The 16381-nt window shown below is 37.1% G+C and overlaps 2 protein-coding genes across 2 annotated transcripts; both read left to right on the top strand.

The window, feature by feature from the left end:
- The first annotated feature begins 43 nt into the window (after positions 1 to 43).
- tsr3 (TSR3 ribosome maturation factor) lies at positions 44 to 3293 on the top strand. Its single transcript, XM_038300975.1, has 6 exons — positions 44 to 383; positions 1204 to 1414; positions 1817 to 2010; positions 2125 to 2292; positions 2759 to 2813; positions 3062 to 3293. Exons 1-6 carry the CDS (start codon positions 263 to 265, stop codon positions 3186 to 3188), a joined length of 876 nt encoding a protein of 291 aa, XP_038156903.1. The 5' UTR covers positions 44 to 262; the 3' UTR covers positions 3189 to 3293.
- A 3025-nt stretch (positions 3294 to 6318) lies between these two features.
- On the top strand, positions 6319 to 16381 carry pdpk1b (3-phosphoinositide dependent protein kinase 1b). Its single transcript, XM_038300987.1, has 14 exons — positions 6319 to 6472; positions 9252 to 9542; positions 9743 to 9785; positions 9902 to 10039; positions 10843 to 10987; positions 11083 to 11180; positions 11588 to 11663; positions 11753 to 11821; positions 12011 to 12107; positions 12236 to 12409; positions 12544 to 12761; positions 12938 to 12995; positions 13794 to 13946; positions 14046 to 16381. Exons 1-14 carry the CDS (start codon positions 6449 to 6451, stop codon positions 14157 to 14159), a joined length of 1698 nt encoding a protein of 565 aa, XP_038156915.1. The 5' UTR covers positions 6319 to 6448; the 3' UTR covers positions 14160 to 16381.

The raw sequence follows: 16381 nt of genomic DNA, 5'->3' as shown, positions 1-16381 counted from the left end.
TATTTTGGTCACATGAACATATGACGCACGAAATAAGCCTCTCCGCGCATGCGCAGTTCAAATGCGCTACAGCGCGGCGTGTTTTCCACATTGTACAGTTAGCAGGATTTCAAACCTAAATCAAAACATTGGTGAACTTCGAAGGTGATGTTTGAGTTTGTAGAAATCCTACACAAAGACAGGACTGAGACCTTCCTCACGAGAGGAAATATTGAGTTAGTGGTTAGCTAAGAAGTTGCTAAGTGTCATTGCAGTTTGCAACATGGGGAAAAAGAAAAAAGGCAAGTTTGTGCGGCCTGACAGTAAGGGCAAAGACAAACGTCACAAAATGAAGGGGAAATCTTTGGAGACTTTTACTGAAGAGATGCACTCTGCCTTTGAAGGTAATAAATACAGGTTCAACTAATAATGTGGATATATCAGAAGCATTTTAAATAAGTTAATCTGTAAAGTTTTAGATCTTTAGATGTAAGTTGAGACAGTTTTGTGTGGGGAAATTGTAATGTATATGATGCCCTGGTCAGGGATGATGGAGAATAAATAAATCCAGAGTGACCATGGAAGAAAACCTGAAAGAGACTCCAAATGATGTTTGTTTGATAAATACAATGATAAACCTGTATCAATTTCTTTTCAGTTTACAATTGCTTGTTCTTTCAGTGGGTTTATCACAAAAAATCCCCAAAAGTAGCTAGAAGTTGGTGATTGTTATTGGGAGAAATATTCCTTTCCAACTCCAATTAAGAATTTTATTACTTTCTTTCAAGTAATATGATTGACTTGGGACATTGTAATGATCATTGTCATACACTGTCACAAGTATAAAAACAACAAAATTCACTCTCTGCACTTGGGCAGCAGAGGGCTTCCATTGTGCGGCGCCCAGAGAGCAGGGTGGGGGTTAAAGGTCTTGCTCAGGGACCCAGAGTGGAGGCTGAGGGAGTGGGGCTTGAATTCAGAACCTCTGGGATCGAGAATTAACCATTAGGCCGCCACTCCTCCATATTTTTTGTTAATTGGACATTTAAAATATGAGGCACAATATCCAATCCTATATGTAGCAAGTAAGCATTCATTTATGGTTTGTTTTTAGGTACAGTAATTGGAAAAGTTCTAAAAATAGTGTAAAAAACAATATTAAAAGAGACCTTCAAACTCATGTGATTTTTCTGGGTGTTTTCTTCCAATATCATATTTTTGCAGCCAGTCTCCACGTAGAGGAAGGAGCCGAAGCCCCACAGGTAAAACTGCCTTGTCCGCTTGCTATGTGGGAGTTGGGTCACTGTGATCCAAAACGTTGTACTGGCAGAAAGCTGGTACGGAAGGGCTTTGTGCGAAACCTGCGTCTCAACCAGAGGTTTAATGGACTCATCCTGAGTCCAATGGGCACCAAGTATGTAACGCCAGCAGACAGGTATGTGGATATTCAGCTGCTGTCTGTAGAGTTCCAGAAAACTCAGATTATTTTCAAACATTCAGGGTCTGTTTTGTAAAAAAAAGGGTTAAATTGTAAAACAAAAAAGAGTGTGCTCCAACACACGGAGGCAGCCATCTGCATTGCAATCTTAGATTGAGATATAATTAATAGAAATGATCAGTTTATTGAATGGTTGTTTTCTCTGTGTTGCCCTGCGATGGACTGGCGACCTGTCCAGGGTGTACCCCGCCTCTCGCCCATAGACAGCTGGAGATGGGCACCGGCACCTCTCATGACCCCACTTGGGATTAAGCGTTTCAGAAAATGGATGGATCAGTTTATTTTTAATACTCTTTAGTGTATGACTTTCTAAATGTTCATACGGATTTTGATTTATAGAGAAATTGTGGCTCAGAATGGGCTTGCTGTAATCGACTGCTCATGGGCCAAACTGGAGGAGACTCCCTTTAGTAAGATGGTTGGAAGCCACCCCAGGTTGCTGCCGTACCTTGTTGCTGCTAACCCTGTCAACTACGGCAAGCCTTGCAAGCTATCCTGTGTGGAAGCTTTCGCTGCCACTTTCTGCATTGTTGGTAAGAATTTCTGCTGCGGTCATTGTCCAATAAACAACCATATTGCATCACTAAAAACTCACTATCTCTAAGCTGCAGATTCATTTGAGGCTGTTTTTTTGTATTTTCTTGCAGGGTTTGAGGAACTGGCTGTGCTCCTGCTTAAGAAATTCAAGTGGGGGACAGTTTTTCTGACACTCAATAAAGATCTTCTTGACCGCTACGCTGCATGTCAGTCTGAGGAAGAGCTGCTGTCTGTCGAGAAGGAGTTTCTTACATCTAAACCAGAAGAAGTGGAGTTTGGTAATATAGAGGACCTATATATTATATAGTGGTGGATCATTTCTTATGTAAGCTGTAGTTGGATTTCAGCATAGCTTGTGTAACCTTAAAGCTTACCTATGTCATGCAAAGCTTCAGTTTTTAAGTTTCCTAAATCAAGATGATCTGCCTTTTTTAGTATTAAAGCAAAATCATAAACATTTTCTATTCAGAGGTCCATTCTTTTTCCTTTGTTTTATAACAGACTAGCCACATAATGAATGAGAAAACACTGGTATAGAATAGATGATACATAAAAAAAAGTCCCAGGCTTAAAAAATGTGAAGAATAAAATGTGGCTATCATTTTCTAAAATCGATATTTAGTAATAGACCTATTTTCCTTATAAAATGAGATTTGTATTATTTAATATAACACATATAACTAATAAAGGTAGAGTTTTTTTAATCTGTTTGTATTTGCTGAGTCACATTCTCTCTGCTTACAGATCCATTTGATGTTAACTCTGGAGTTGAATGCAGGAATCTCAACAGACCTGTGTGGTAAGCACACTACAGTGATAATTATAGTTAGAAATAGTGTCAATAAGCATGTTGAAGTAAAAAACCAATATGGTCCTAGAGGCTGAAGCTTAATGATCTTATGCTACAAATGTGCACACAGATGTAATATACATATAATAAAGACATCGTTCTAATCTAATTCAGAAGCAGATGCCCATAGAAAATTATTAAAACATTTTTGGTTTAGTGCCAGGTCATAAGCATTTAATTCTCATTTCTGTGTTTAGTGCTGTTGAAGATGATTATTCCAGTGAGGACAGTGACCCATCAGAAGATGACAAAGACACCTCAGAGGATGAAACCCAAGGAATCAACAATGACTCTGCAGTTTTACAGCATCAAGATGAAGACTGAAACAATGATGTTTCCCAGAAAGGACTAGAAACTGTCTTAAATACTTCCTTTGGAATACTGTAAATAAATGAATGGTAGATTGTTTTCAAACCATCGATTAATTGTGTTGAAATTGGGAAATTTTAGCTTTTTTTTTTTTTAATGCCAGAATCGCCTTCAAATATTCAAGTCATCAGCTACATGAGATTGGGGGGGTGAGAGAAGAAAACTATCCTATAAACCAGGATGTTTGCAGGTCTATTAGTAACAGCAATAAAATCCTGATAAAAAGAGATATGGACATACCAGACAGATTAGGTCTTTCAAACACAGATTAGGCTGTTCATCCTAAAAGATTAGGACTAGTCATTGTTTAACTTCATTTCAGCATTTAAAGTGGCTCCATTTACTGATATTCCTTAAGTAGTTAACAAACAAAATTGTTTACTTTAAAGGATATTTAGTCATGCTTAGTTTAAATTATAAAGGAAAAAAAGCCTTAAGCTTTGTATCTGCGTATTTGAAGCAAACCAAGGATTGCTTACTATCTGGGGGAGGAAGCTATCCACAATCAGAGAAACCTCTCAGAAGTGATCAGCCCTTCCAAAATGGTTTAGAGAGCACATCAGTGACTCATCTATGAGGTCACAAAACAACATTTAAGCTCTTCATCTGTTAAGGTCAGTGTTCATGATTCATCGTTTAGATTATGATGCACTAGTGGATGGTCAGAATGTCATCAACTGGATGGTTTCAAGTTAAAAACAACTGCCCACAAAAAATTTAATTGCCATGATGTATAAAAGCATGAATTGCACTTTGTGAATTCTAAAGGGAAGGTTTGTGAGTTTAGAGTGGCCTAATCAAACTAATATAATCAGTTCCTTCAAAAGCGTCAGATGTAAGACAGTAGAATAGATCAGGGATCTCCTTTGTTGTTTCAGTTGGAAAATAAATGTGTAACCGCAGCAAAATGGCAGGTAAATGGAAGTTATCAGTACAAAGGGTAAGGAATTAATATAAAACTAAAATGTGAGAACAACATTGTACAGTAAGATATTTGCAGCTTTGATTTTATTTACTTTTAGGGTTAGTAAAGTTTGAATTGAACAAACTAAAACCTTAGAATAGGATGAATTTACAGGAGAATAAAACTATAAAAACAGCAGGGATGCAAACAACTTAATGCTTTTCTTGAATCAATTCTGCTTTGAACAGTGAGTTACATCGGTATAAAAGACTCATTTTGTGCTATTTTGGCTAAGGGTGGTAAAAGTAGTTTTCACCAGTGGAGTTTTTATGCCAAATTTATTAAGAGGCAAGCATGTTTTGTTTTTGTTTTCTTTATGGGGGCACAGAGAAGCATGAAACAAAAAACACAGAAATAGTCAATCATTTGAAATCTTTTAAGAGAGCAGCATTACCAAAGAGTTACTTGTGGCTCTGCACTGAATGGGGTGAAATGTCCACATCATTTACTTGAATTTAATGTTCTGATGAAAATGTGTATTTTTTTTATTGAAAATGTTAGGTTTATTTGCCCATAGTTGGGGGAAAAAATATATATAACCATGAAACAAAGCAAATGAAAGAATTAGTTTACTTTCTTAAGTCAGGAATAAAACATATTTTTGACATTCATAGTTAGAACTCAAGTTAAAATGATAAATTCAGCTTTAAACAAATTAGAGTATTTTGTATTTCATTTGAAAATAACATTTAGCAGATGAAACCTCTGATCCTATCTCATTACAACCAGAGGCGTAGCTAGAAAATGTTTATAAGGGTGGCCAGGCAATAACCAATGTACACTGAGGGGTGGCTGATAGTGGATAGGTGCCAGAACCTCAGGGTCAAACCAAACATAAGATAAACTATACTTTCCTACAGCCTTTGCTAACAAATAGACGCATATATTTAAACTTTCTAGATAAAAGGTATATTGGATAAAATTCTTTCAGGTTTGAGTACTGGGGCAAAAATCTTTTCAATTGTCATTACTAATCTACTTTTATCAATAATCATTTTGCATAAAATTCTTATTTACAAGTACTAATATCTACACAAATGTATTATTAAGTTTTTATGAGAATAGTTATCTATCTCTGATTTCACTGAAGACTCCTAGATGACTTGCATTTTCTCTTTACCCCATAAAAGACAAAATCTACTTCTGAAAAGAACAAGAATTCTGTACTTATCATCTCTAATGTAAGTATATGGATGTCCATAATTAACCACAGCGTTTTTGTTATCAGGTAATTTTGAATATATGAAAAAATAGTAAGTAGCATATGAAAAATTTTAATGTTTTGAATATTCCACTTGAGAGTATTATTGCTGCCACCATCTGTATTAGAGGGAAAAAATGGTAAGGGTGGCCCAATGGCGTAACTGTCGGTAAACAGTGCACTATGCAATTGTGGACTAGAACGTCTTTTTGCAGATGTATTGGTGAGAAAAATTCCTTTGAAATCCACCTGATACTAGGTTGACTGACCGGACCTTATTTATACCCCAACACGTGGCTGATTTCTACATGATGGTGAGCCGTTTAAACACGACACCAATAGCAAAGCAGAAAGTGGTACTTTTAATTACTATGTTAAAAACTGTGTATACAAGAACAATGTATTTGAGTATTTTATTTTTTTATGATATGACTTGGAATTACGTGTAATCCAGAGCATATATTATAACCATAACCGTTACGTACAATGTTTTAGCGACGATGGATACCAAAAAGAGGTACTACGGCGGATTCCAGAAAAGCAAAAGCAAAGGTTCAGGACCCTTGGGGCCACTGTCCCTCGTATAGAATTGCCCAGTGTTAGTCGGTTTTCTGTTTAAACTAAATGAACTACAAGTCATATAGATATTTCATTATGTTATTTTTTCAAACAACTGTATTTGACTATCTAAAACATTTTTCAGATAGGAAAAAAAAAGTCTCTTGAAAGGTGACACTGTTTGCTTCTTCATTTTTTTCGTGTATACATGCAAACATATTTTTTAAATGCATCTAAGTTCCCGAACAGTTTTCGGACCGCATGGTGTGTTTTATATGAATAAGAGAAACCGTTTTAGTCCAGCTTTGTGAAGTTCAACGAGTTGTTGCTGTGGCGGTGGGGGCGGACACGGACACGGCAGGACTCCTCTGCTGTCCTGCGGTAACATTGTTGTGGAACGACGTCACACCTCGAAAATGAAGGCACGGAGGCAGCCATTACTGGAGCTTCTCTAATTATTTTATTCCAAATAAATACTCCAGGAAAACTCCCATGGCAAGAGCTACAAGTCAGATGGTAGGTGTTAAAACTTTAAAAGAATGGGTGTTCGAAGCCGGTGCGCGGATTGTGGCGTATAGCAGCTGTATCATAAGAAGTAGTTATCCGCGGCCTTCGTCTGAGGTGGCTGTAAAATATCACTGACTCACTAGCATCGTTAGCTTCGTAGTGTTTGAACTATCTGAGTCGTCTTGGTTTTAGGGGTTAGTTTATGGCGACATGTTTTTTGATAACCCCTTTAGTAAACAATTCTTGGGAAAGATGGATACGTTTGGTTTTAAGCTATGTCAGACCAGCACCTCCTTGTCCAAGAATGGACGGTTAGTGTTAGCGTAGGTTCGCGCTTTCGACCGATGCTCCAATTGCTAGCAAGCTAAAGTTAGCTCTGTTACGTCCCACCTTCCGTTTGAAGGTACTTTGCTTCTGATAACGTTGCGTTTTTCGATTGCCAGCTTTAAAATGTCGACAAAGCAGCTCACAAACGTTACAGAACGCGATTCGGAACTAATGTCTGAACAGAAATGAGGGGTTTGAAGTCATTTGCTTTACTTAGCTTGGCTAATTGACTGTTAGCGTTAAGTTTGTAACTTGCTGTCCGTTATGGCCGGTGTTTTGGCGAATAAAGGACCACGGCCGTTCAAAGTACAACCGTGATGGCAAGATCATTTGATTGCAAATATATTCAAGTACTGATCGAAGTTTAAAGTGAAATTACGATTTTGTGTTGTTTTATTTTAGTCAGGCAAGCGCCGGGAACACGTTTATCCAATTTTCAATATCCAATATTTACCAAGTTATTGTTTTGGCAGCTTGGATGTACTTTTCTACAGGGGTGTCATGTTTTTAAACACCGGCTTTATTAGATAAGACGAGTAAATGCTAATGCTAGCCGGCTAGCAACGTTTGTTTTACCGAGGAAAGTTCGCCTACGCTAGTAGTCACCAAAGTGCGCATGGTTAGGAAAATGTTGGTTAACATTGTTTACCAGCCGTTATATTCACCGACTTAATAACAATGGGTTTCGAGGCAGTTTCACGGACAGTTGGCAATAATAGACTCAAGTCCGGAATTGGCAGCTGAAAGGCCACACCTTACTTTTATACGAGAAGAAGCTAAACCATTTGCTTAGCTTATCTTAGCTTCTGAGCTAAAAGCCGAAAAATAGTAATAGTTGCTGTTGTGCCACATGTTACAGATAGCCGTAGCTGAAATACAAGTCAATAAAGTTGGTTAGATTCTACCATAAATTATTTCGTGTGGTCCATGAAATGTGTCTGTTTTCACATTTAGTTTCGTTCAAGTTGTGCAAAAACAAAAAGAAAATCTGTAAATATGAGTTAAGCTAGGTTGTTGTAAGTTGCTGCTGCCCTACAAAAAATAACTTTGACATAGTTTTTACAACTGAATCACCAAAGGGTGGGACCAGCAAGCAGTGAAACTGCTTCTTGGTAGTCAGGAGTTTATCAACATCAGACTTTGCCCCTCTGTTCTATCAGTTTGAAGTCCTACGTTTAGGTTTGTAATACTACACAGAGTGTAAATTGTTCAGTTTTTGTCACGTGTTTATAAGACACTGATCATCGTTGTCTGTATGATCTAAATCATTTTCTTTTCCTCTTGTACATGAATTAAGAATGATATTGACTTTCTACCCATGTCAGCTTAATAGCATTGTATTTAGTGCACAACTTCTGCATGTTTTTAAAATATTATGTATAACAGGGATAAACTAGTTTTATTTTTAATATTCAGTGACCTTCAGTGTGGAATTTAATCCGTTTAATTACTTGTAAAACATGAGCGTGTACAGCCAACCACTAAAATCTTAATGTATGTTGTGCATTTCTAAAATTCTACTAGATATGCTTCATTGGCTTGACTGATATGGGTTTGTTTTGTTTGTTTGTTGTTGTTTTTTTCTCAAAGGGTAAAAAAACATAAAAAATAAAAACAAAAGGCTTTGTATGAATATTTGCATTTATGCACCAAAAAATGCAAAACATTTTATCTGATTATTAATTGACTTTTAAAAGAGTGGAGTTTAAGTTGTTGGTCATTAAGAGTTTATTTAGTTTTGATGCATTTATTGAACAGGAGGAAGAATAAAATTAACCTGTTGATACTCATAGATGATCAAGGGTATTTTAATATCTGGTGAGTTAAGTACTGTTTCTTTAAATGCATTGACCTCCAGAAGTACCCAACCTGTTGTAGTTTAGGGTTTATGTATATTATATTTACTAAGGCTGCAAGATATTTGGAAAATGGAGAGATTGTTGCATTGATGTGGCTATCGAGACAATCTACCTTGTAAAGTACATTATTGGTGAGAAGAGTTGGGAGTGTTTAAGACATGAATAATGCACCCTACCAAATAGTCCTCTGTAATTGTGATGTTGTTATTGTGATGACAAATGCTTTCCAGCATTGTAAAGCTGTACTTTTCTTTACCAAACTCTGCACAGATTTTTGCCAAGAAGCATGCAGAAGGCTGTTATTTCTTCTAGGGGATAAGCAGCTTCTAGAAAACCTTTTGTTCTCGAGGTCACAGTTCAAATTAAAGGCTATGTCTTCAATACTCTCTACTTTGATTTATTTACAGTGGTGAGAAATGAATTGCTTCAAGTCTGTACTTGATTTCTAGAGAGATTTGCACACTTTTATTAGATGAGAATAACTTTTCTTTGAAGTTTGGAATTTATAAAAACGAAGCAAAAACAGCTGGCTTAAGTATATATATAGGTTGATATCTCCATCTGCATCACCTTGCTGATTTGACTATCTTCTGTTGTTCCAGTATGATGTTGTGCCCATTCAGCCCAACGTTGCCATCTGTTCCTGCTCACATCCATCAATGGCCAGAAACCACCCCGACTCCTGTTCGCCACTTGCTATCCCAAGCGCAAGCAGCAGTCACTGCCCCAGCATGGAGGGCTCAGCGTCACAGACTAATGCTGTAGGAGCGTCTGGCAGCACCCAGAGCTTGGACGTCCGCGCACAGCCGGCAGTCCAGACCCCTCAGCCACGCAAGAAGAAGCCAGAGGATTTCAAGTTTGGCAAGATACTGGGAGAGGGCTCCTTCTCAACGGTAGAGCAGTTGAATTCCTCTCTCTGTCTTTGAATCATACTGTGGTAGCTGTTACTACACTTTAGCATTCTTTTGATTAATGTTCTTGGATGAGTCATCCTGGGTTCATCAATTAAATTGTTCCAAAAGATTTTTAACTCTAACTTCGTAAGCACAACCTCTAATTTGCTAATTTTTTCCCCTCCTTTTTTGTTCTTCAGGTCGCTCTGGGAAGAGAGTTGGCCACAGGCAAAGAATATGCAAGTCAGTAAAAATCCCCCCAATATTTTGTATATTATTTTGATGCTTTAATTAAGATGGATGAATTGTTAAGCAAATATTGAATAGTGATTTTTATTTACTTTTTGTCTATCTAACAGTTAAGATTTTAGAGAAGCGGCACATTATGAAGGAGAACAAGGTCCAGTACGTGAAAAGAGAAAGAGATTTGATGTCAAATCTTGATCACCCATTCTTTGTAAAGCTCTATTTCACGTTTCAAGATGATGAGAAGTTGTGTATCCTTTCAAAATGACCATGGATTGTTTTTAGAAATGCACTGAGAGCTTTTGATCCATACTTCTGTATAGCTTTGACCTGCTTTCCCTGACTTTTTCTTTCTAAACTCATTTTTCTAGGCTCGCTGCCAGGAGCAGCTAATAGTTATTTATGCTGTAAACTGATATATGACTGTATGAGAGATGAGTCATTGTGTAAAACTGGCCTTTTACTACTATGAGGCATGAAAATTACAGAATTGACATTTTAAGCTTTCATTAATATCTCATATTAGCATTAGGCCCGGTTAGCAGTAGGAACTGACACTAGGGCTGTGTGTGCTTCCTAGGCAATGAAGATTTTATCTTAACTCTGGGATTTCCAAAAGGATTGAACATCACATCATTTACTTTTATACATTCAGCCCTTCTGTTATCCACCAAAGTCTTACTTCCTGTGTTAAAGTAGAACTCGGATTGATCAGCCATCAGTCCTCCTTGGCAAAAAGCTTCCTTAAATGGAAACTGCATTTTTAAATCACTATTTGTCCTCCCTCTGACTTTTTTTTAAATAACGCACTCATACTAACTTTAATTCCTCTTCCTTAAATGAAAATGTACACACTAAAGAGGGTTTGTTTGTTGGTACGACTTGTTGGCGCTTAGTTTTGTTTATGAAGCTTTTTAGGTTCTGACCATCGCTCAGAGCTGATAGAGAAGAAAGTTATCAGTTGCAAGTAGATTTCTATTTCCCTCTGGTCTATTTGTTTCACTAGAACAGGTGTATCATTGAATAAAGGCTTTCCTTAACAGACTTTTTGTAGATTTTGGTCTAAGCTATGCTAAGAATGGTGAACTCCTAAAATACATTCGCAAAATTGGTTCATTTGATGAGACCTGTACGCGGTTCTACTCAGCGGAAATAGTTTGTGCTCTAGAATACTTACACAAAAAGGGCATAATTCACAGGTAAGGATTTGTTCTTTGTATTCTCTAGTTTTCTTTAACCCTGTAATTTTAATCTAATAAGTTTTATTGTTTTTTTTTTTTCTGATTTATTTTAGAGATCTGAAACCAGAAAATATTCTTTTGAATGAGGAGATGCACATCCAGATAACAGATTTTGGGACAGCAAAACAATTATCATCTGAGAGTAAACAAGGTATAATCACAATTAATGTTATTATTTATATATATATATATATATATATATATATATATATGACATATCTTTATTTTGAAACCCGTTATTTGTCCATTTTATTTCAAATCTCTAGTGTCAAATTTTATTATACAAGATAGCTGTATTTAAAAATCTGCGGAGATATCTAGTTCAAGCTCTTGTTCATGCTGCGTTTTAAAGGCCATCTATTTTAAACTCAAAGGTTCTTGACATTATGAGTTAAAGGTAAAATGATTGATTGCCCTTAAACAGATGCCATTCCCATCGTTCATATCCTCGTATAGTTTGTGTTTATGGTAAAATTTGAGATATTATTAAACCTTCACAAAAATCCTTTTTTTTTTTTTTTTCTTCTTGTCTCTGTTTTTATACACACCATTTTGCAGCAAGAGCAAACTCTTTTGTTGGAACAGCACAGTATGTCTCTCCAGAGCTGCTAACGGAAAAATCAGCTTGCAAGAGGTACACTTTATGAATGTTAATTTATTTTATCCAGATATGAGCTCAAATCTTAATGCAAAATAATTTTTTGTTTGTTTGTTTATTTACAGCTCTGATCTTTGGGCTTTGGGGTGTATTATCTATCAGCTGGTGGCTGGTTTACCACCATTCAGAGCTGGGTAAGAACCTTCTGAAAGTTCAGTTCTTAACAAAAATATTTGATTTGAAATGCACATTGCTTATGACTAGGCCTTCTTTCCACTCTTGGTCTAAAATTTGAGGAAAGAAGGGAAACCTCTTGTTATTAGCCTATGATTATAATCTTTTGTTTGTTTTTATTTTTAACATGTTGTTCTGTTCTGTTATAGAAATGAATACCTAATATTCCAGAAAATAATAAAGCTGGAGTATGAGTTTCCAGAAAAATTCTTCCCCAAAGCTAAGGATCTCGTTGAACGGCTTTTGGTAAGTCATTATTTTGTCTAAACTCTGCCAGTAACATGATGTACATTCTGTGTCTTTTATGGGCCTGTTTATAGAAGGTAAATACTGTTTACTCTAAGTTTGTTTTGTTGTGCGATTTCTACCTTCAGTCGTTGGACCCATCCAAGCGGCTTGGTTGTGAAGAGATGGGAGGGTACGACCCGCTTAAGCAGCATCCCTTCTTTGACACCATATCATGGAGTGATTTACACCTACAGACACCCCCTAAGCTCACACCCTACCTGCCAGCTATGTCTGAAGATGATGAAGACTGCTATGGAAATGTGAGGTTTCTCTTCATAGCGCTACAAACCAAAATAAACTCCTTATTGGAATACATACTGACACCTTTGAATCACTCACAAATGGAATACCAGCTGTTGATATACTTTATCCTCTGTAACATCATGAATTCTAGTATGATGACCTCCTGAGCCAGTTCAGCAACATGCAGGTGGCCCCATCCAGCTCATCACACTCCTTGTCGCCACATGATTCTGCGCCTCCTCAGAGATCCAGCAGCAACATAGAACAGTACATTCATGACCTGGACAACAACTCCTTTGAGCTGGATCTGCAGTTCACCGATGAAGAAAAGAAATTGCTGCTGGACAAACAGACCAATGGGAACCCTTGGTAAATTTCTTATTGGAAAGTGTGTGTGTGTTCTTTTTCAGGTTAGCTCGTTTCAAAAATGTGAAGGAAAATATTTTGGGATGCGATCTGTCGACTTGTCTAGCCACCACTTTGTCTATCTTGGACAAAAAGTTGAGAGTTGGTGTTTTATTTGCCTTTTCTTCTTTTCTACTCAGGCATCAGTTTGTGGAGAATAATCTGATCCTGAAAATGGGGCCTGTGGATAAACGGAAGGTGTGTATTTATTTTTCCGCAGCTGTTTTCTGAGGTTCTTACTGATAAGAAACTTAATAAGATTTTACTTAGATTTTCTCCTTTAAAAAAAATGGTAGGAATATTATCAATTTCAAAATTATGTGTTATACGAGTTAGGTGTCTTAAAATATGGTTTCCTGAAGAGATTTGTTTCAAATCGGTGAGCTGCAGCCATTCAGATGCCTACAAAGAAGTGTGCATTTCTTCTTTTTATGTTCTAATACCATGAAATATAGTGATTAAAATATAAATCCATATATTTTTTTTTTTTTTTCTGTGTTCCCTGTCTGGAATTTGGCCATAGGAATTGTTGTATTAATGCCAGAAAGAGACCCACTGATTTTACTTTTACAGGTAGAGCATTATCGCTTATATATGTAAATAGTTTTATTATAGTTTATGTAGGGAATAATTCATGTTATATGGACACTACAAAAAAGGGAAAAAAGGTGAAAAAAAGACAAAAGAGAGAGATGGATAAAACTTCATCAGTCTGCCTCATCACCTCCAAAGACGGATGTAAAAAGAACGGCACAATCAACTGATATAACTACAGATACAATACAGCAACATACACTATTAATCAATACAGAATACATAAAGTGGTTGCTGAAGATAAAATTGGGCAGTGTGTAAGCCAAAATCCATATCTTAAAGTATCGATTCTGAAAACTACCTTTGCCCTACATGTTAGGAAACAGTGAGGATGTTCTTAGAGGCTTCATGTCCCCCTCTGTTGGTGAACTGATGTCCTGAAATGTTTTGATATCATCTCAGGGTCTGTTTGCACGTCGGAGACAGCTGCTCCTTACAGAAGGACCACACCTTTATTATGTGGATCCTGTAAACAGGGTCCTGAAAGGGGAGATTCCTTGGTCCTCCGAGTTACGCCCTGAGGCCAAAAACTTCAAAACCTTCTTTGTTCACACGGTAAATAATGGTTTATTTCTGTTGTCTGCAAGTTTTCAGATTAAAATAATTCATTCCCTGGACAGTGTTCACCTGACTTTCTTTCCCTCTGCTGTTTAGCCTAACCGGACATACTATCTGATGGACCCCAGCGGAAATGCCGACAGATGGTGCAAGAAGATCCAGGAAGTGTGGAGAAAGATCTATCAGAGGCACCAAAACCCAGGCCTATAGGAGCATAATCCATTTTGTGCCCATTCATTTTTAGCTCTGAGGCCAATCACTGAGCAGAGTAACACCCTCTTTAGTGCCCTTCATCACAGCAATGTAAACAAACTCTTAGAGACGCTGGCATCTAGACCTTGTTTGTTTTCCTGAGTAGATCCATGGGAAAATACAACTTTGGATTCAGGGTTGCTTTGCTTGTTCTTTGTGCTCTCTCTGAGGCTTCTATTGCATTTTCCATGTATGGATGATAAGACTTCCACAATGAACGTCTGCATTTTGTACATTCTGCTTTGGGCTTGGGGGTGGGGTGGCAGAGAGGATGGGCAAGCTTATCTTGTATGGTGACATAAGCTTGGGTACTGCTAGGACTATCCTGAATGCAAGGACTGGTTTCCTGCTTCATTGATAACAGAGTTTTGCTTTTATGAACCAGAGCCAGACCAGATATCTTTAATTAAACCATATCCTAATCATACATTATATGTGCGAGTTGTTGTAAAGCCCAACTTTTAGTGCATTTACTCTCTAGTGACAGATACTGTAAACTGATTCAGTCTCACACTTATTCAGCTCAAATCCCTGTTATTTTTTACCTCCCTATGTCGGAGCTCATCTATTCCCTTGGTGTTGGAGTTGTTTTTCAGTCTCTTGGTACTTGCTTATTGCAGTCCAATTAAGGTCTCTGAGTAACAAAGCAGAGTAACTGGTCTGTAGTGAGAAATGGGTCTGAACCATTATGAGAAAGCCTTCCATAGCTGTTACGAAGCTTTTTTTTTTTTTTTTGTATTTGGGTGGGTAAACATGCCACTAACTTGTACACCTTCTCTCTATCTTGCTTATCTTTCCTGCATGGCCAGTTTTGTTGCTATGGCTTTTCTCTTCTGGGCACTGGAGATGTAGTTTTAAGTTAAAATGGGATTTCTTGCTGCATTGGCAACCGTTGCGAAATTTGGATGTCTTGTTTTTTGTTTTTGTTTTTTCATTTTACTGGCTCTTGTGGTGTGAATCCTCCTAAATTCCTTTCTGATGGAATACATGGCTCATCTTCAGTTTGTCTCACTGAAAAATAAAATCTCATGTGCTGACCACCCCATGCTGAACAGAAAACCTCCACAAACAGAGATGCATATACGTGCTATCATCCTCGGAAGCAATCAGAAAAGGCTGTCATCCCTGGACAAGATGGCATAACTGCCTCAAGGGGCCCTTACATTTTATTTTTATTATCTTTGATTTTTGATTTCACTGTTTTTGGCCCAATAGAAATTAAAGCGAATGAATTATTTTTTTTTTTTTCTCTTTTAGAAATCTGTATAATCATCATTTGTTTTTAATTTTTGACGTCGTACCTTAAGGTCCTTTCCAAAGGCCCCTCTTCCTTCAGCTGAGTCTGTGTGCAGTGTGTGACTGGAGTCTAAGTGAACAGCACCCTGGAGCAAAACCGGGGCTGGATGTGGTTGGATGTCATTTAGAGGATATTCATCTGATCCAAATAAACCGCTGAAATTGCTGTATCTGTCTGTAAAGTCGAGGGAACACCAGAGGAGTGTTTTTCCTCCTGATTTAATAAAAATTAGAAAAAACCCTATTCTGAATCAAGTCGATGGCAGTCGGTTACGTCATGTATGAAATACTTTACCTGGCTTGTAACTGACCAGAACTGTGATGTACAGATGATGTATTATTAAATCTGAAGCGAGTAATGCAATGATATTAGGATACAGTTTTTGTATTATTTTTTTTTCTTGTATAAGGTTATTGATGGCTATTGTTTAGCCTATAGTTCATTCTGTGTTATTTAAATTCTAATATATGAATCATATTTGGATTGAAGTCATGTTCAGGGGCCATGTTGTGTATGTATTGAGATGTAAAGCCTTTGAATGTGAATAATTATTGTAAACTATAATATTTTACAGCTTTATTCTTACTATATCATACATTTTCTATTTGCTCAGTGACTTAATCATATTCTGATAATTTAATGAATCTGTTCATTCTCTCTCTGATTATTTGTGCGCTAGGTCAGTAGATGTTGAATGATGAATTTTCCACTTAATGCTTGGTAGTCCAGTAATTAAAGCATGTAGGGATGTAGGCATTCAAAAGAAAGCCGTGTGTCTTGTCTTCTGTTTAACAACCTCCACCATGACACTGAACAGAGTTCAGTAGTGATGACGTCTGACATTTCTGCAGCATGTAAATAAAGTACCGACCCATTATCTGTG

The sequence above is a fragment of the Cyprinodon tularosa genome, unplaced genomic scaffold, assembly GCF_016077235.1.
Source record: "Cyprinodon tularosa strain WSP-4 unplaced genomic scaffold, ASM1607723v1 ctg46, whole genome shotgun sequence".
Taxonomy (NCBI): domain Eukaryota; kingdom Metazoa; phylum Chordata; class Actinopteri; order Cyprinodontiformes; family Cyprinodontidae; genus Cyprinodon; species Cyprinodon tularosa.
The sequence above is the reverse complement of the archived record's forward strand: the minus strand, read 5'-3'. Positions and strand labels throughout refer to the sequence as shown.